The sequence below is a fragment of the Podarcis cretensis genome (genome assembly GCF_951804945.1).
Source record: "Podarcis cretensis genome assembly, chromosome: 14".
Lineage (NCBI taxonomy): Eukaryota > Metazoa > Chordata > Lepidosauria > Squamata > Lacertidae > Podarcis > Podarcis cretensis.
Genome location: NC_137183.1, coordinates 1,173,489 through 1,190,499, shown reverse-complemented (window position 1 = coordinate 1,190,499; position 17,011 = coordinate 1,173,489). Strand labels below are relative to the sequence as shown.

Genomic DNA, 17,011 nt, shown 5'->3' with positions numbered 1-17,011 from the left:
AAAATACATAAAAGCACATTTAAAATCAGCATTAAAGTTCAGTTTGCAGTGGCAACTGCCCAGTGCTCAGCATCATATGCCTGAACAGGAAACTCCTAACCTCCCAGCAGAAGTATAGACAGAGGGAGCCTGTCTGACCTCTCTTGGGAGGGAATTCTGTGGTGGGGGCCACCACAGAAAAGGCTTTCTCTTGTCTCACCACCAGCTGAGCTTCTGATGTTGTCAGGACCCAGAGAAGGTGCTCCCCGAGGAGCTTAGCACCCGGGCAGATGTGTATAGAGAGATAAAGAAGATTAGACAAATTCATGGAGGAAAGGGCTCTCAAAGTCCACAGCTGGAGGCAGCAGGAGGGGAGGGGCTCGTGCTCCGGTGCTGCTTGCAGGCTGCCCTTGGGGGCATCTGGCTGGGGGACAAGAGGCTGGGCTAGATGGGCCGGATCCAGCAGCCAGCCTCTTCTTAGGTTCTTGGGCCCAAACTTCAGAAACAGGCTGGTAGCCAGTGAAGCTGTTTCAGTAGGGAAGAGCTTGCGTCCTGTGACCAGCGCCAGTCGGCACTCTGACCACAGCACTTTGACTAGGAACGGAGTAAGACTGGGAAGCTTTGTGGCATGTGAGGAGAAGGGCAATGGGCAAAGGCTGAGATCAAGCAGGTGCAAGAGCTGGTGGCAGAGAAAGCTTTCTTCTGAGTCCAAGGCTTTGGTGTCTCCTGCGCATCTAAATATGCTTTTCTGCATCATCCTGTGATGCTGTGGCTCCGAATTTAATCACAGGCAGAGGGAAACATACTTTCATAAAGAGGGCATCAGCCCACACATGTGGGCAAGAGATTTTTCCAGGCTGAGGGTGACATTATAAATAACCTCTCCGCTGACAGCTGTCAGGAGCAGGTCGACCAGCCAGAATAGAAATCACGTAGGGAAACAGGAGTCACCAACTTTGTATCCACTGTCAGGGACACAGGAAGCAGCCTTTTGCAGAGGTAGCCTATTGTCTATCTAGCCCAGCATGGTAGACTCTGGCAGGCAGCAGCTCTCTAGGGCCTGGGGGAGTGAGTCTTCTCCATCACCTGCTATCTGCTTATTCTTCCAGCTGGAGGAGCCAGCAACTGAACCCTGGGAGGTTCAGTGTGCAAATCATGTGGAATATAGCCTCAGACCACTGGCTCTTCTGCACTGACTGCGAGCAGCTCTTCATGATTTCAAATGGGTTCATTCCCAGCCCTACCTGCAGCTGCCATGGCCTGAACCGTTCTGGTTTGGGTGAAATTTTTGACATTCTGGAGGCAGGCTTTTGAGAGATGTCCCAACAAACCCCATGGATTGTTCTGCTCTCTTGCTTAGAGTTTAAGAAACATTTTTTTCTGTCCTGTTGTGTTCTTAAGGCAAGTCACTTCCAAGCATTCCCACGACCAGGTACTGCCTATTTGAAGCTGAAGACTAAACTGCACTTTCCCGCCATGGGCCAGCCCATGGAGAGGTGGGTGCCTGGAATACACACATTGTCATGGTTAAGCATCACCCCTTTGGGTTTCCCCGTCGTTCCGGATGTGTAGATCAGAACGCAACATTGATTTGGCTTTTGGGACTCAATTAGAGCATCCAGCTCTCCATCCTGGACCTCATTGCCCAACTCCATAAATTCATCCATCTGCAATAGAACAGGGAGAGACATTGCTTATTTAACATAATTTATATAAAGCATTTTTACCCTGCCCTTCAGCCATGTGACTTCCAGAACAGCTCATATAATAATAAAAGCAAGATAGTCTCTCCCTGCTGTCTTACAATCTATAAAAAAAAGCAAAACCAAACACGACACAAAATAAAAAGGGGAAGAGGAGGGAAGAGTAAAACAAGCAAATTAAATAGCTAATTTTTGGAGTTGTGTGGCAATTCTTATAAGCACCATCTGGAATTCAGGAGCAGATGTCAAAAGCAGGTGGGCTCTCATAAGCTTGAGGGTCGGGACTGTCGTGTTCTGCTTTGGGAGCCTTTTTGCAGGGCGCACGTGCGCTAAATAAATCAGTGAATATTGCTGAACTTCTGTTTCCTGATAGCCTGTTCACCAGAGAGAAATAAAAAACTCTGATCTTTGTTACTCTTACTAAATTCCCCCAACGTACAAGTACATGTGAATCAGCTAATACAGGGGTCAGCAAGGTTTATCTTGCCTGGGCCGGATCAGTCCCATGGATATTTCTCTGTGGGCTGGATTGCACGCGCGCACCCGCAATTTTCGGGCTCTGCGTCTGCGCAGATGCTATTTTTGGCATCTGCACATACGCAGACACGATTCCCAGTGCCATGGAAGCGAGTCCCCGCACTGTGCTGGTTTAGCGCAGTGTGAGCAGGCAGCTCAGTTTGGGAGCAGCTCATGGGCCGGTCAAACGACCTTCACAGGTCGCTTCCGGCCCATGGGCCTTAGGTTGGTGACCCCTGTACTAAAGACACTTGCTGCAAACACGCTCAAATGGTAATGGCAGCTTACCCCTCACAGAGCTACAGTTCCCAGCACTCTTAACAAACTACAGTTCCCGGGATTCTGGGGGTGAAGTGCTTTAAATGTATAATGTGTAAGCAGACGCTTACTGGAGAGTTAATCTAACTGAAGTCAGTGATAGGGGCTGATCTGAAGCTGCCCTTATCTACACCAAATTGTTTGTCAAGTCTAAAGCATAGCTACATGATGATAAAGAATGGATGTTTGAGCTAAAGATTCCTGAACCCACGTTCCTTGCTGTGGCGAGTCTCCGTGAGCCAACGTCCTTTTCTGCCCTCTGCGCTCGCTGGGCAGGTGCCATCCCTCTGGTTATGGGTCAAGGATTAGTTCTCCTTCCCTGGTGATGCTTCATAATGCCCTCATCCTGGCCAAGTGATCCTTGTCATCCCATGAAGTGCTAATCCTTCTGCTCCCAAGCCGCCTGGCTGCGGATTTCTTGGCAAGCTCCTACAGCAGGGTAAAGTTTCCGTTTCCACAGACATTTGATGCCGCCATTTGAAAAGGCTGGGCTGCATCTGAAGAGCAAAGGGGAAATGAGCCCCAGGGCTCTTCTGCAGAGGCTTCAGGGAATTCATGCAGCCGGCATGGGAACCTGCAGCCCAGAGGCTGGATGCAGCCCTTTAGGCTGCTCCCTGGCTCTTGGGCTTCCCTCTCGCCTGCCTTCTTGGGGCCCTGGCCTGCCTGGAAAGTGCCCTTGAACTGCAAATGTGTGTCAAGTTCCTGTGTGGCCCCTGCCGGGCTGACCAGAAGAGAATGCGGCCCTTGGCTTGAGAGAGGTTCTCCCATCCTTGCACTAAAGGAAGAAAGAGACTCACTGAAAACAGTCCTTGGAATATTCTGCTTGCAGGATAACAAGCTCACCAACTATTCTGCATGCACAATGTATTCCAAAGAAAAGCTGTTCTTTACTATTTTTAACAACTTGCACTCCTGGAGGCATTTTGCATTGTTTTTCAGGCATTCCAGCAACAAGGAAGAAGAGACAAAATGAATCAGATAAGCAGAAATAAGCAGAATTTCTTGTATGGTTTGTGGTTCCTTGCCCAACATACCGTGTACAAATTGGGATGCTTCTCAGACAAGGGCCCCCTGTACATCACAATGGCCTTCAAGTGTGGTAAACAATTCTGGATCTGTGCAACATTTAAAGGAGGGGGGGGGGGAGATGAAATATATGTGAATTTATTGCATTTTAAATCCTTGTTCCAAAAAAAGCCCCATAGCTAGTGAACCCGGAAGAGCTGGGAAAAGACTCTCAGCCATGGGGCCACCTGAGCTGCTAGTGACCAGGCTGACTCAGGAGCGCAGCCCTGGGGCTTCTCCAAACCCCCTCTTCTTCCACTGCTCCCCACCTACCACCCATGGCCTCCCTCAGGGAAAACCACTCTTTGGCGCTCAGTCAGAGCAAACGGCAACTTCCCTGGATTGCCCTTTGTTCCAATCTGTCACTGAAGAGCAGGTTTTCCCTTGGAAAGGAGCAGGGCAAGGGAAAATCTGCTCGGCCGGTGCTTTCTAGGGATGACGCAAGCAGAAGGAGGGAAGAGACCCTGCTCCTTCCACGCAGCCATGTACATAGGATTTCCTGGCCCAAGGACACTCTCTGCGGGTTGGGGCCCCTGCGTTCCTCCTGTCCCCAGCAATCTATTGACAAGAGCCACTGCTTATATACCCAACTCCCACCCAGCAGGCTTGGCTTTTATCAGGGGTTCCCAAACTTTTAGGGGCCACCCCCGCCTTTGGTTCCATAACTCATCACCAGTGTCCCTTCCCCTTACCCTATAATAAGCATTGTTCTGAATTCATGACCAATCAGCAATTGCACATTTATTCAAAATCCATTTTAAAGTACAGGTGTCCCCCCCCCACCACTTATGTGGGGGGTGCATTCTGGGCCCCCATGCACATAAAGGAAACCACATAAAGTGGGGAGCACCCTCTAAAAAGCCTCCAAACACTCATTTTAACCCTGCTCTCCAGCTCTCTCCCCTGCTTTCTCTATCCACACAACTGGAGTTGAAGCTCTGGAGTCAGCTGGAGGATGCGCAGGAAAAGGGCCGCTGTGGCTGCTGCTGGGCTACCAGCACACCAGCTGTTAGGCGGGGAGGCTGAGCCATGTAAATTATTATTGGTTTCCCCAGCCACTCTGGGCAGCTTCCACAAAGACCAAAAATACACTAAGATACACATTAAAAACTTCGCTGAATAGGGCTGCCTTAAGATGTCTTCTGAATGTCAGGTAGTTGTTTATCTCTTTGACATCTGATGGGAGGGCGTTCCACAGGGCGGGCGCCACTGCCGAGAAGGCCCTCTGCCTGGTTCCCTGTAGCTTTGCTTCTCACAATGAGGGAACCGCCAGAAGGCCCTCGGCGCTGGACCTCAGCGTCCGGGCAGAACGATGGGGGTGGAGACGCTCCTTCAGGTATACTGAGCCGAGGCCATTTAGGGCTTTAAGGGTCAACACCAACACTTTGAATTGTGCCTGGAAATGTACTGGGAGCCAATGTAGGTCTTTCAAGACCGGTGTTATGTGGTCTCGGCGGCCGCCCCCAGTCACCAGTCTAGCTGCCGCATTCTGGATTAGTTGTAGTTTCTGGGTCACCTTCAAAGGCAGCCCCACGTAGAGCGCATTGCAGTAGTCCAAGCAGGAGATAACTAGAGCATGCGCCACTCTGTCTCAGCCTGCGTACCAGGTGGAGTTGGTAAACAGCTGCCTGGACACAAAATTGACCTGCGCTCCATGGACAGCTGTGAGTCCAAAATGACTCCCAGGCTGCGCACCTGGTCCTTCAGTGGCACAGTTACCCTATTCAGGACCAGGGAGTCCTCCACACCTGCCCGCCCCCTGTCCCCCAAAAACAGTACTTCTGTCTTGTCAGGATTCAACCTCAATCCATTAGCCGCCATCCATCTTCCAGCCACCTCCAGGCACTCACACAGGACCTTCACCGCCTTCACTGGTTCTGATTTGAAAGAGAGGTAGAGCTGGGTATCATCTGCATATTGATGGACACCCAGTCCAAACCCCCTGATGATATCTCCCAGCGGCTTCATATAGATGTTAAAAAGCATGGGGGAGAGGACGGAACCCTGAGGCACCCCACAAGTGAGGGCCCAGGGGTCTGAACACTCATCCCCCCCCCACCACTTTCTGAACACGGCCCAGGAGGAAGGAGCGAAACCACTGTATAACAGTGCCCCCAGCTCCCAGCCCCTCTCGATGGTCCAGAAGGATGTTATGGTTGATTGTATCAAAGGCCGTTGAGAGATCCAGCAGAACTAGGAAACAGCTCTCACCTTTGTCCCTAGCCCGCCGGAGATCATCAACCAGCATGACCAAGGCAGTTTCAGTCCCATGATGAGGCCTGAATCCCGATTGGAAGGGATCCAAATGGTCCGCATCCTCCAGGCGTGCCTGGAGTTGTTCAGCAACCACCCGCTCAATCACCTTGCCCAAGAACGGAAGATTTGAGACTGGGCGATAGTTGGTCATACCGCCTCTTTCAGCGGATAGTTGGCCATACCGTCTCTTTCAGCGGATCTGGGAATGTTCCCTCACAGAGGGAAGCATTCACCACCCCACAGAGCCCATCGCCCAGCCCTTCCTGGCTTGCTTTTATTAGCCAAGGAGACAGGTGATTGGTTTCACGAGTCCAAGCAGCCTGTCCACATCCTATGGGGTAACAGATTGAAATTGATTCCATGCAACTTGACCAGACAGGGCTCTAGCACTCTCCTGCCCCAGCCCTGCTCCCACAGTGGTGTCTAGCTCCTTCCAAATATGAGTGACTTTATCTGCAAAAAACTTTGCAAAATCGTTGCAGGAGATCTTGGGGTCTTTACAAGGCCCCGGTGGTAAAGGTGGTTCAGTTAAATTGTGGACCACCTGAAAGAGTCTCCTGCTACTATCTTCTGCAGATGCAATAGAGGCGGTGAAGAAAGTCTTCTTCGCCGTTGCTATCGCCACTTGGTAGGCTCAACGTTGAGCTCTAACCTGTGTCTGGTCAGATTCGGAATGAGTTTTCTGCCACCGATGCTCTAAGCCGTCTCAGCGATTGTTTCATCACCCTCAGCTCCGAAGAAAACCATGGGGCTCTCCGGGCTCCATGCAATCGGAGAGGGCGCTTCGGAGCCAGACAGTCGATAGCCCTGGTTAACTCCGCATTCCAGTGGACAGGGAATCAGCTGAAAGGCCATCAACATGGGATAAAGCATCCCCTACCACTCTCTGGAAACCATTTGGATCCATTAAGTGGCAGGGGCGGACCATCCGAATTGGTCCCACCTCCCTGCAGAGGGGAAGGGTCGCGGAGAAGTCCAGTTGCACGAGGAAGTGATCTGACCATGGCACTTCTTTTGTTTCACTTTTACTTAGTGTCAGATCACCTCTAGTCACCTCTAGTGAAGAGGTGAACACCAGGTCTAAGGCATGTCCATGGCTATGAGTTGAACCAAACTTATTCAGGGACAGCCCCATGGAGGCCATGCTTTCCACGAAGTCCCCCTTGTAAGGTCGTGTCGGCATGGATGTTAAAACCCCCTAGGACAACCAAACTAGGTGTCTCCAGGAGAACATGGGCCACTACCTGAAGCAGCTCAGGCAGGGAATCCTTGGCACAGTGGGGAGGTTGGTACACCAAAAGGAATCCTGTACTGCCCCTATTGCCCAACTTCCAGAACATGCACTCAGAAAACTGTATCTTCCCAGTAGGACGCCTGATGCAAACTAATGACTTCCTAAAAATCACCGCAACCCCCCCCTCCCCACCCACATGACCTGGGTTGTTGTGCGTAAGAGAAACCTGGTGGACAAGCAGAAGCTAAGACAGGCCCATCTGCTTCATCCAACCAAGTCTCTGTTACACATGCCAGGTCAAGTCCTCCATCCACGATCAAGTCATGGATGGCAGTGGTTTTATTCATCATTGACCTGGCATTACACCTGAGACCTTCTGCATACAGAGCAGGTGCTTCACCCCAGAGCAAGGTCCTTCTCCAGCTGCAACCAGCCTTGCCTTTCAGCCCCCAGTTGATTCCTCTGGGAATGGATTAGCTTTCTAGCACAAACCTTCTTGTGCAGGTCAGTAAAAAGAAGAAGAAGCTGGAGTCTCTTACTTGCATGATTTTGTCCAGTTGTTTCTGGTTTTCAACCACAATGATATTAGCTCGGCAGTCCTGAGCAATGTAGTGGCAGACCTCAGGAGAACTGGTTGTGTAGATCCCTGTCACAATGCCGCTGGAAGGGGAGGGAAAGACACTTTTAAAAAATGAAAGCTTTGCTTCCTGGCAATGTTGTGTGCACCTCAGTCTCCGAGAGGCTCTAGGGGTTCCTGCACTTTCCTTGCAACAAAGGTCAGCAGAGACGGTGGTGTCTTTAGGACCTATGGTTTTATTTACACCCATACACAAACTGAGCATGGGATGGAGGCAGTCACAGCATTAACCCTCCAGCAGATGTCACTTCCCCATTAGGTTGCCAGGGAAGTGCCCCCCCCCCCCAGCCGGGGGTCCAGTGCTGAACAGAGATGCCTCTGTCTCTCTAGCTTCCAGCATCAGCTTCTAGCCACACTGGTAATCTGGCTGGTTATTCCAAGTCCACATAGGAAATTTGACCATCCTTACAAGGGCTTAGGTCACACCATGGTACTCCAAGGCTCCTTCCTCACCCTGCCAGAATTACTCATAAGGCTGGGGAATCTGTGGCTCAGGAGGTCGGAGGATGCCGACGGAAACTGGTGTGGAAATTGACAATGTTTACTCATTCGTCCTGTGTCCAGAATGGAAATCAGTCTGATGCATATGGACTGTATTTACTCTTATTGTTGCTTTCAGTCCACAAATCAACACATAATGGATAATATACACCCATTGTCATTGTGTTTCTTTCACACTGAAACTAACGGTATGGAATATCACATAATAATAACAATGCAGCTAATTGCACAAAATTCCACCACAGTGGACAGCAAGCCCAATGATGTAATTTTTGTTGGAAACTAAACAGCAGTGTAATGGAAACAGTGCAAGTAACACTGGAAATTGGAGTCTTCTACCCTGACCTCTTGGGATGCGGGTGGCGCTGTGGGTTAAACCACAGAGCCTAGGGCTTGCCGATCAGAAGGTTGGCGGTTCGAATCCCCGCAACGGGGTGAGCTCCCGTTGCTCAGTCCCTGCTCCTGCCAACCTAGCAGTTCGAAAGCACCTCAAAGTGCAAGTAGATAAATAGGTACCACTCTGGCGGGAAGGTAAACGGCATTTCCATGTGCTGCTCTGGTTCGCCAGAAGCGGCTTAGTCATGCTGGCCACATGACCCGGAAGCTGTACGCCGGCTCCCTCGGCCAATAAAATGAGATGAGCGCCGCAACCCCAGAGTCGGCCACGACTGGACCTAATGGTCAGGGGTTCCTTACCCTGACCTCTGGACCACCCAGGTGTTGTGGGACTCTGACCCCTGCCATTGGCTAGGCTGATGAGTGTTGGGTCCAACAACATCTGGAAGGCCACAGGCTCCACATCGCTGGCTTTACAGTATAGAATGTGTTCTCCAGTCTTGCAAAAGCTAAGCACATGTGCTCAGGGTTCCAAGCTGGAAGAAAGGTGAGCTATCAACATAAGAAAAGAGTAAAAAAATAAATAAAATGAAATACTGGTGAGGTGGTGACATAATGGAATAAATGGTGGTTCCTTTTGTTTCTGATCTTGCAAAGCAAGGTTGGCTGAACAGTGCCTGAAATAAGTCCTGTATGCCTCCTCCAAAGCTTACCCAGCAAAAACAGCTCCCACGGCTGAAATGAACCATTCTGTGGAATTGAACCCAAGTATCGCTACACTGTGGAATCGCTCAAGGCCAAGCTGGAGAGAGAAAGAGAGAGAGAAGATAAAGCACAATTTTTTGCAAAAGAAATAGGAGTCTGAATGCTGCCTGAGGTCAATAGGTGGGAAGTTCCAGCGTGCAGGTGCTGCTGCACTAAAAGATCAGTTTTCAGCACACGTGGAACTGGGATTATGTGGCACCTACAATAGTGCCAGTTCTGCAGATTGAAGCAGTCTTGTAAGGCCATCTTGTAGGTCAGCTGGTCCCAAGTTGCTAGGGCTTGAAACACTAATAGAAACACTATGAGCTTGGCCCACTGGCACATCAGTAACCCCCCCCCCCCCGAGACACAGACTGCTTCTGGACCAGACATCTCTCAGGCTTGCTCTCGACGTTGGGGCTGTTGGTCCTCCTGCCAGGGACCTGCCCACCCTCCTAGGATGCTCGTCTGTTCTTATTGGGTGGCCTTATTGTTCACCTCTCTCCTTAAGCTTTAAAAATTACTCTGAAAAGCAACCACACAAGAGCCACACCCCAAAGGACAGCATTTTGGATCTCCCGCTTCAGGCCCCCCAAGTTTACCTTCAGGAAGCTTTTAGCTGCTTTGCGAGAATAGTTGTAATACTCAGCAAAGGTGATCTTTTCCCATTCCCCATCCTTCTTGCTGACCATTGCATTGAGAGACCCATATTTCTCTAAGGATTCTTGAAACATCTGGTGAACAGTTATGGGAGCTTGCAGACACGTGGGGTCCATCCTCAGCTTAACCAGCCCATCAGCAGACGTGGTCCAGAGAGGCACTGGGGAACAGGCAGAGAAACAGAAGACTGCTGCAGCACCTGTGCATCTCCATGCAGACCATGAAATATTCTCTTGTGTTTTGCAGGAGCGGGGCCAGTCTGTATGATGCCCTGGGTCCCATCCAGATCTTGGGCTCTTGGGCCCAGGGAGGACTGGAATCTCATGGAGGAGGTTGCTGGACTGGTCAGACAGGTTTCTTTGTAAGGCTAAGTGACCTTAGGGGGCCACCTAAGGGTCTTCATCAGCATATTAAAAAACCCGAGCTCAGTTGTAAGAGCTAACTGCCCTCCAGGCTATTGGGTGGCCTTTACTCCCACCCCCACTAGCTGCTTGGGAGGAGAACTGTGGGTAGAGTGGGGGGAGAGAGCTGAGCTGGAAGCAGGCAGAGGCAGATCTAGGCCAGTTCAGTTGCACAGGGCAGGGAGCCTTGCAGGCACTGCAGCAGGTGCCACAACTATGGTGTCCAATGGAAGGCGAGAGGTGGGGGGCACCAGAGGTTGGCATCGCACAGGGGGCCACTGAAATCTGAGTTGCCAAGGTCTGTCACTGAATCCGGAGACCCAGAACCCTGCTTGTTCTGTGCTACTTCTCAAGCTGAGACTAATGGAGAAGCAACATCTGTTGGGGCGTTAAGGCTGTGAGCCCCTCCATCTTAGGCTCAGGTTCTATATGTGTGCAACTAAAACCACACATCCTCAAGACACCACCATCTCCAAGGAAACGGAGCCGTGGAATCCCTGAAGTTTCTCCATGCTTAGCGATTGAGGCGGCACATAACAATTTTCTCATTAATGATGTCTCAGTGCTTGCCACCCATTCTACAGGCAGCTTATTCTGCTATAGAGAAGGCGGGATTTGGCATTTAGATGCAATTCTTCACTCTCAAGATTTTTAAAGGAATAAAAACTACAAAAGCTTGGAGCGCTAAGAAGGTAAGAGCTCTGCTGAGTAAGTCTAAATATCCATTAGGGTCCAATGTCCTGCCCCCCCCTCCAGTAGCCAACCAGTTGCCAGCAGGAAGCCCAGGCTTGAAGGCAATAGTCCTCACTTCTTGTTAATGTTTACCCCTGCTGCCTGATATTCAGAGGTATACTGTATTTGTACATGGAGGTTCCATTCTTATCATAGCTAATAAGAGCCCAAGATTCAGACCAAAGGTCCATCTAGTTCAGGGCCCTGTTACGCACAGAGGCCAACCCAACACCAGGAGTGAGGTAGCAAATTCAGAAGTGTGGGGTCCTTCACAATAGTCACAGCCATGACCCTTCTAAGATTGTGCAACCTTCTAAGATGATACAATAATCTTAAATAATAATAATAATAATAATAATAATAATAATAATAATAATAATAATGAATTCATTAGAATGATCCTTGCTACATGTTGCCTTTCACCAAGATCTGCTATTTGCTGTGCACATACTGGGCAAAGGACGCAGGCTGCTCCAACATCACTTTCAGAGTGACCTAAGTCGTATTTTCCTGGAAGTTCCACTGCATGTCACAGAACTTGCTGCATCCCATTGTCTGGAAATGGAGGCACTGATTTTTTTCAGAGTTCCTGAATGCTCAACTTTGGAGCATGCAGTGGCTAAACAGCTCCCCTCTTATGTTGGTGGGGTGACTCCAGGGCCCTGGAGACTGGGATATTGCAGAGACCCCACTGCAGAAAGAGCAAAAGGTCTTCAGCCCCCAACCCAGGACCACGGCCCGATGCCCAAAAGTGCAACGCATAAGAAGGAGCCTCTCTCCTGCAGCTGCAACTCAGATGTATCACTGCCTCCAAACGAGGAGGTGCTACAGAGCCATGTGTTTTATTTCATGGCTGTGCTAGAGTGCGACAAAGTGAAGGGATCCAGAAAGTGGCAGGGAGGGAGGACTTGGATCCATGGAGGGGAGACAGACATTTGGTAAGCATGGAGGTAGAGGGTTTGGCAGTCAGAATAGGACAAGGCTTAGCCCAACAACAACACACTTAGTTTTCAAGTAGCCCCCAGAGCAGCACTTGTTTCTAACCTGAAATATATTCAGAGTCGCAAAGTGATTTCATGCTCTTTATTCAGCTCATAGTGGTGAGGAGGAATGAATCAATGTCCCCTCAAAGTATCTGCTTTATATACATTATTTACACAATGGGCTGCACATGATTGGCTAATTCTGGAATTCTACTGTAAGCCAATCAGGTTGTGGATTCACTTATATCTGGAGCATGATTGGGTGGTTCCTGCCAACCAATCATACTGCTGCATTGTTCTAGGACCAATCAGACTGCTGCAATTTGGATCCTATTGTTCTAGGACCAATCAGACTGCTGCAGTTTGGATCCTATTCAACTCAGTACATAACACCCCTCCCCTCTAAGTTCCAGTCCTGCCCGGGAGGTCACATTCATAGTCCTCGAGGTACGCCGGCGGCCTACGTGTGCGTTGCGGCCTGTGGTGTTCCCTGGTCTGGGGTTCAGGTTCTGGCTCATGTTCCAAGGATGCTGGCTGTGATGGGCCTGTTTGGTCTGGCGCAACCGGCTCGCTCAGTCGTGGTTCTGGTTCCGGTGTCCTTTCGGCCTCACGGGTCCTCTCTGTATTTACTGATTCTGCCTCTCCTGCTCTATGGGCCTCACTGCCCCTCTGTTCCCTTGGGACTCCTCTGACCTTTCCTCCTCCTGGTTTTCTCCCGGGAATCGTCTCCGTATCTGGTTGCAGTGGCAGCGCCACCATTGCCCCCCATCCGTTAGCACCTCGTACGACACGGGGCCAGTGACCCTGGTGACTGTGGCGGGTACCCATGCTGGGCCTGCCCCAAAATTCTTTGCGTACACTGGGTCCTGGGCCTCAAAGGTCCGGGGGTTCCTGCCTTCCGCCACCACTACCTCATCCTGAGCTCTATCGGGGTGAAGGCGGTCCAATCTGATTGCTTAGGCGCCAACCCATTAGTAGTTCAGCAGGGCTCCGGCCAGTCGTTGAGCTGGGGGTGCTGTGCTGTGCTAGGAGGAATGTGGCAAGGCGGTACTCCCAATCTCCTTGCGTCATGCAGCGAAGGGTGTCCTTGGTGGTCCGCACCATGCATTCTGCTTGGCCATTGGTGGCAGGGTGGAATGGCGCCGAACGGATGTGGCGGATGGCATTCTGCACTGTGAAGGTTTGGAATTCTCCTGACGTAAATGCAGTCCCGTTGTCTGAGACGAGAGTGTCAGGGAGCCCATGGGTTGCAAACAGCCTGCGTAGTACCCGGATGGCTGCGGATGTAGAAGTGGACGGTACCAGTGTGACTTCCAGCCATTTGGTGTAGGAGTCCACCACTATGAAGAATGTTTTCCCCTGAAAGGGGCCAACGAAGTCCACATGCAGGCGTGACCATGGTGCTCGGGCGGACTCCCAGGACTGGACTGGGGCCCTTGGGGGATCTGGGCGGGATTCTTGGCAGGCCTGGCAATGTTTGACCCAGGCCTCTATCTCTCCGTCAATCCCCGGCCACCACACATAACTCCTGGCCAGGGCCTTCATTCTTACTACCCCTTGGAGTGTCTCGTGTAGGGCTGTGAGGACCCTTTTGCGGAGGGGCTGGGGAACAACGACCCTGCTTCCCCATAACAGGCACCCCTTGTGGGCCGACAGTTCATGTTTGTGGGTTGTGTAGCCAGCGAATTCTGGCCCAGGGCTGCTGCTGGGCCATCCCCTCCACACCCAGTCCAGGACCCGGGAGATGACCCTATCTTTCTTGGAATGGTGTGCAACTTCTTGTGCCTGAATGGGGCGGTCGGGAAGCAGCTCCAGGCTCATAACCTCTTGTGCAGGTGCTGGATCGGGGCCTGTTTCCGGTAGTGGTAGCCTGCTGAGGGCGTCCGCATGGCCCATCGCCTTCCCCGGGCGGTGAATCAGTGCATACTGGTAGCTGGCAAGGAAAATTGACCACCTGAGGACGCGAGGAGACAGCACTTGGGGGGTCTGCTTTTCAGGGGCAAACAAGCCAAGCAACGGCTTGTGGTCAGTCACCACGGTGAAGGGCCGCCCGTACAAGAAATCATGGAATTTTTTTACTCCCTTCACGATTGCCAGACCCTCCTTGTCGATTTGCGAGTAGTTCCGCTCGGTTGCGTTGAGTGTCTGGGAAAAGTATGCCACAGGCACCTCTCTTCTGTCTGGGAGTTGGTGTCCCAGGACAGCGCCAATGCCATAGGGCAAGGCGTCGCATGCTAGCACCACCGGCAGCCTCTCGTTGAAGTGTGCCAAGACCGATTCCGAGATGAGCAAGTCCTTGACTGCCTGGAATGCGGCCTCCTGGTGCTGGCCCCACACCCAAGGGGCCCGGTTGTCCAGGAGTCTGTGTAGGGGCTCCGCTACCGCCGCCTTGTGGGGAAGGAAGGAATGGTAAAAGTTCAATAGTCCCAAGAAGGCCTGAAGTTCAGTCTTGCTCTTGGGCGCTGGGGCATCACAAATGGCCCGTACCTTGTCCCCAGTCGGGTGGACCCCTTCTGCGTCCACCATAAATCCCAGAAAGTCCACCTGAGGCAATCCTAGTAGACATTTTTCCCACTTCACCTTGAGACCCGCGATCTGGAAACGGTGCAGAACGGTGCGGAGGCGGTCCTCAAACTCCTCTGGTGTGGGCCCAGCAATCAACACATCATCGAAGAAGGGGGTGACGCCAGGAATCCCTTTAAGGAGCAAGTCCATTAGATTCTGGAATATGCCTGGTGCCACACTGACACCGAATTGCAGCCGCTTTACCCTGAACGCTCCTCTGTGCGTCACAATCGTCTGTGCCTCTACTGTGGCCTCATCTACTGGCAGCTGTTGATATGCTTGGGCCAAGTCCAGCTTGCCAAAAATTTTCGACCCAGCCAGGGTGGCAAGGACATGGCTGACCACTGGCACTGGGTATGCATGGGCCGTGAGGGCCTTGTTTATGGTACATTTGTAGTCTGCGCAGATGCGGACCGAACCATTAGGCTTGACGGGTGTGACGATCGGGGTTTCCCAGGGGGCATTAGGCACCGGCTCCAGCACTCCTTGCTCCACGAGCCGGTCCAATTCCTCGTCTATACAGGGTTTCAGGGCGAACGGGACCCGGAGGGCCTTGACCCTGACCGGTCGTACTGCGGGGTCAAGCTGTAGAGCAATGGGGGGGGCCGTATACTGTCCCAATTTCCCATTGAAAACCCCTGGAAATTCCTTGCATATGGTGTCCATGTCCACTTGTAAGGTAGTGTGGTTCACCCCGGTGATGGCTAGCCCCAGTGGTCCAAACCATGCCAATCCCAGTAAGCTAATGTAGGGGCCCTTGACCACAAGCAAGTCCAGTTGCTGCGTCCGCCCTCGGTATTGCACCCTGAAGGTCCCCACCCCCATTGTGGGGACCTTACGTTTCTGAAAGTCCCGGAGGGTGAATGGGGCCGGCCTGAGTTTGGGACCCCCAGTAGGACACAGTTTCCTTAAGGTCCTTGCCGAGATTATGGATAGAGTTGAATCCGTGTCAAGCTCCATGCGGCATGGGGCCCCCTCTATCTGTACCTCTATATAAATTTTCTCTACATTGGGGTGGGGCAACTGGTATACCTGGAAGTCCGTGAGCTCCGTCGAGTTGCCTTGGTGCGTTGGGCCCCGGGACCTGGGGCTCTTGGATTGGTCATCTGATGCCTGGCGTCGGGTGGGCTGAGCTCGACACACCCGGGCGATGTGTCCCGATTTTCTGCACTGCCTGCACTTTGCGTTGCGGAAACAGCAGGTCCTCCTCTCGTGACTTTCCCCGCAGCTTGCGCAGTTCCCTCCTTCTCGTTGAGGCAGCTGTGGTATGTGGGCTGCTTGAGTGCGCTGCTGTACTCGGTGCACCTCCTCCCTGTCAGATCCTGAGTCGTCGGTGAGGTCTTCGTGGTGGACCCTCAGTTGGGATGGCAGGCTCGGCCGTGCCTCTTGCGTCGACCTCTTGGCAGCTTCCATTGCCAGGGCCTCCTCCAGAGCGACCTGGAACGTTAGGTCCTTCTTAGTGTAGAGGCGTCGTTGCAGCTTCTCATCCTTCAGGCCACCGATGAGGCGGTCCCGAAGCATGTTCTCCAGCTCTGAGAAGTTGCAGAACCGGGCGGCTTGGCGGAGAGAGGTCACAAACCCAGTTATGGTTTCCCCAGGGGCTTGCCGCTTTGTGTAGAAGGCATTTCGACGAGCCACCACTGAGGGCTGTGGCAAAAAGTGCCCCTTCAGCTGTTCCATTATTGTTTTGTATGGAACAGTAGCAACGTCTTCAGGTGCAATGAGAGCCCGGGCGATTTCAAACGTCTCCTCTCCGCAGACGCTGAAAAATATCGCCCTCTTCTTGGCGTCTTCTTCATCGGTGACCCCTTTGGCTTCTAGGAGGAAGGTGAAACGGGAGGCGTACGCTTCCCAGTCTCCAGATGCTGGGTTGAACGGCGAGAAGCTGCTGTCGGTTGCCATTCTGAGTTCCTTGTGTCCCGGAGCTGAAGCCTGGATACACGGTGCGAGGCAGCGGTGCGGCAGGTGGCAGTGCTGCAGTGCTGTGTGTGGCAGTCAGCTCAGCGGGATCCCACCTTCGTCGCCAGTGAAATGTACTCAGAGTCGCAAAGTGATTTCATGCTCTTTATTCAGCTCATAGTGGTGAGGAGGAATGAATGAATGTCCCCTCAAAGTATCTGCTTTATATACATTAGTTACACAATGGGCTGCACATGATTGGCTAATTCTGGAATTCTACTGTAAGCCAATCAGGTTGTGGATTCACTTATATCTGGAGCATGATTGGGTGGTTTCTGCCAACCAATCATACTGCTGCATTGTTCTAGGACCAATCAGACTGCTGCAGTTTGGATCCTATTCAACTCAGTACATAACATAACCCATGGAGGGGTGGGGGAAGTGCTACTCAACTCTTACTTCAGCCAGGAGGCGGGAAGGAA

The 17,011-nt window shown here is 51.8% G+C and overlaps 2 protein-coding genes across 5 annotated transcripts in view; both read right to left on the bottom strand.

Annotated features, from left to right (window-relative positions):
* ACSBG1 (acyl-CoA synthetase bubblegum family member 1) overlaps positions 1-17,011 on the bottom strand; it is a 29,807-nt gene that overhangs the window by 9,410 nt on the left and 3,386 nt on the right. For 2 of the 4 annotated variants that reach the window (XM_079953279.1, XM_079953280.1), the window contains exons 3-7: positions 9,892-10,109; positions 9,259-9,347; positions 7,611-7,731; positions 3,551-3,631; positions 1,497-1,646 (exon numbers count right to left, since the gene is read on the bottom strand). In XM_079953279.1, the coding sequence (XP_079809405.1) occupies positions 1,497-1,646; positions 3,551-3,631; positions 7,611-7,731; positions 9,259-9,347; positions 9,892-10,109 (659 nt within the window). The remainder of the gene's footprint in view (positions 1-1,496; positions 1,647-3,550; positions 3,632-7,610; positions 7,732-9,258; positions 9,348-9,891; positions 10,110-17,011) is intronic. The other 2 variants (XM_079953281.1, XM_079953282.1) reach the window with 1 other exon arrangement.
* Positions 14,677-16,938, bottom strand: LOC307202685 (uncharacterized protein). The gene is made up of 2 exons (XM_079952853.1): positions 15,663-16,938; positions 14,677-14,761 (listed from the first exon to the last, which is right to left on the bottom strand). The coding sequence occupies exons 1-2, from the start codon at positions 16,530-16,532 to the stop codon at positions 14,723-14,725; spliced, it is 909 nt and encodes a 302-aa protein (XP_079808979.1). The 5' UTR covers positions 16,533-16,938; the 3' UTR covers positions 14,677-14,722.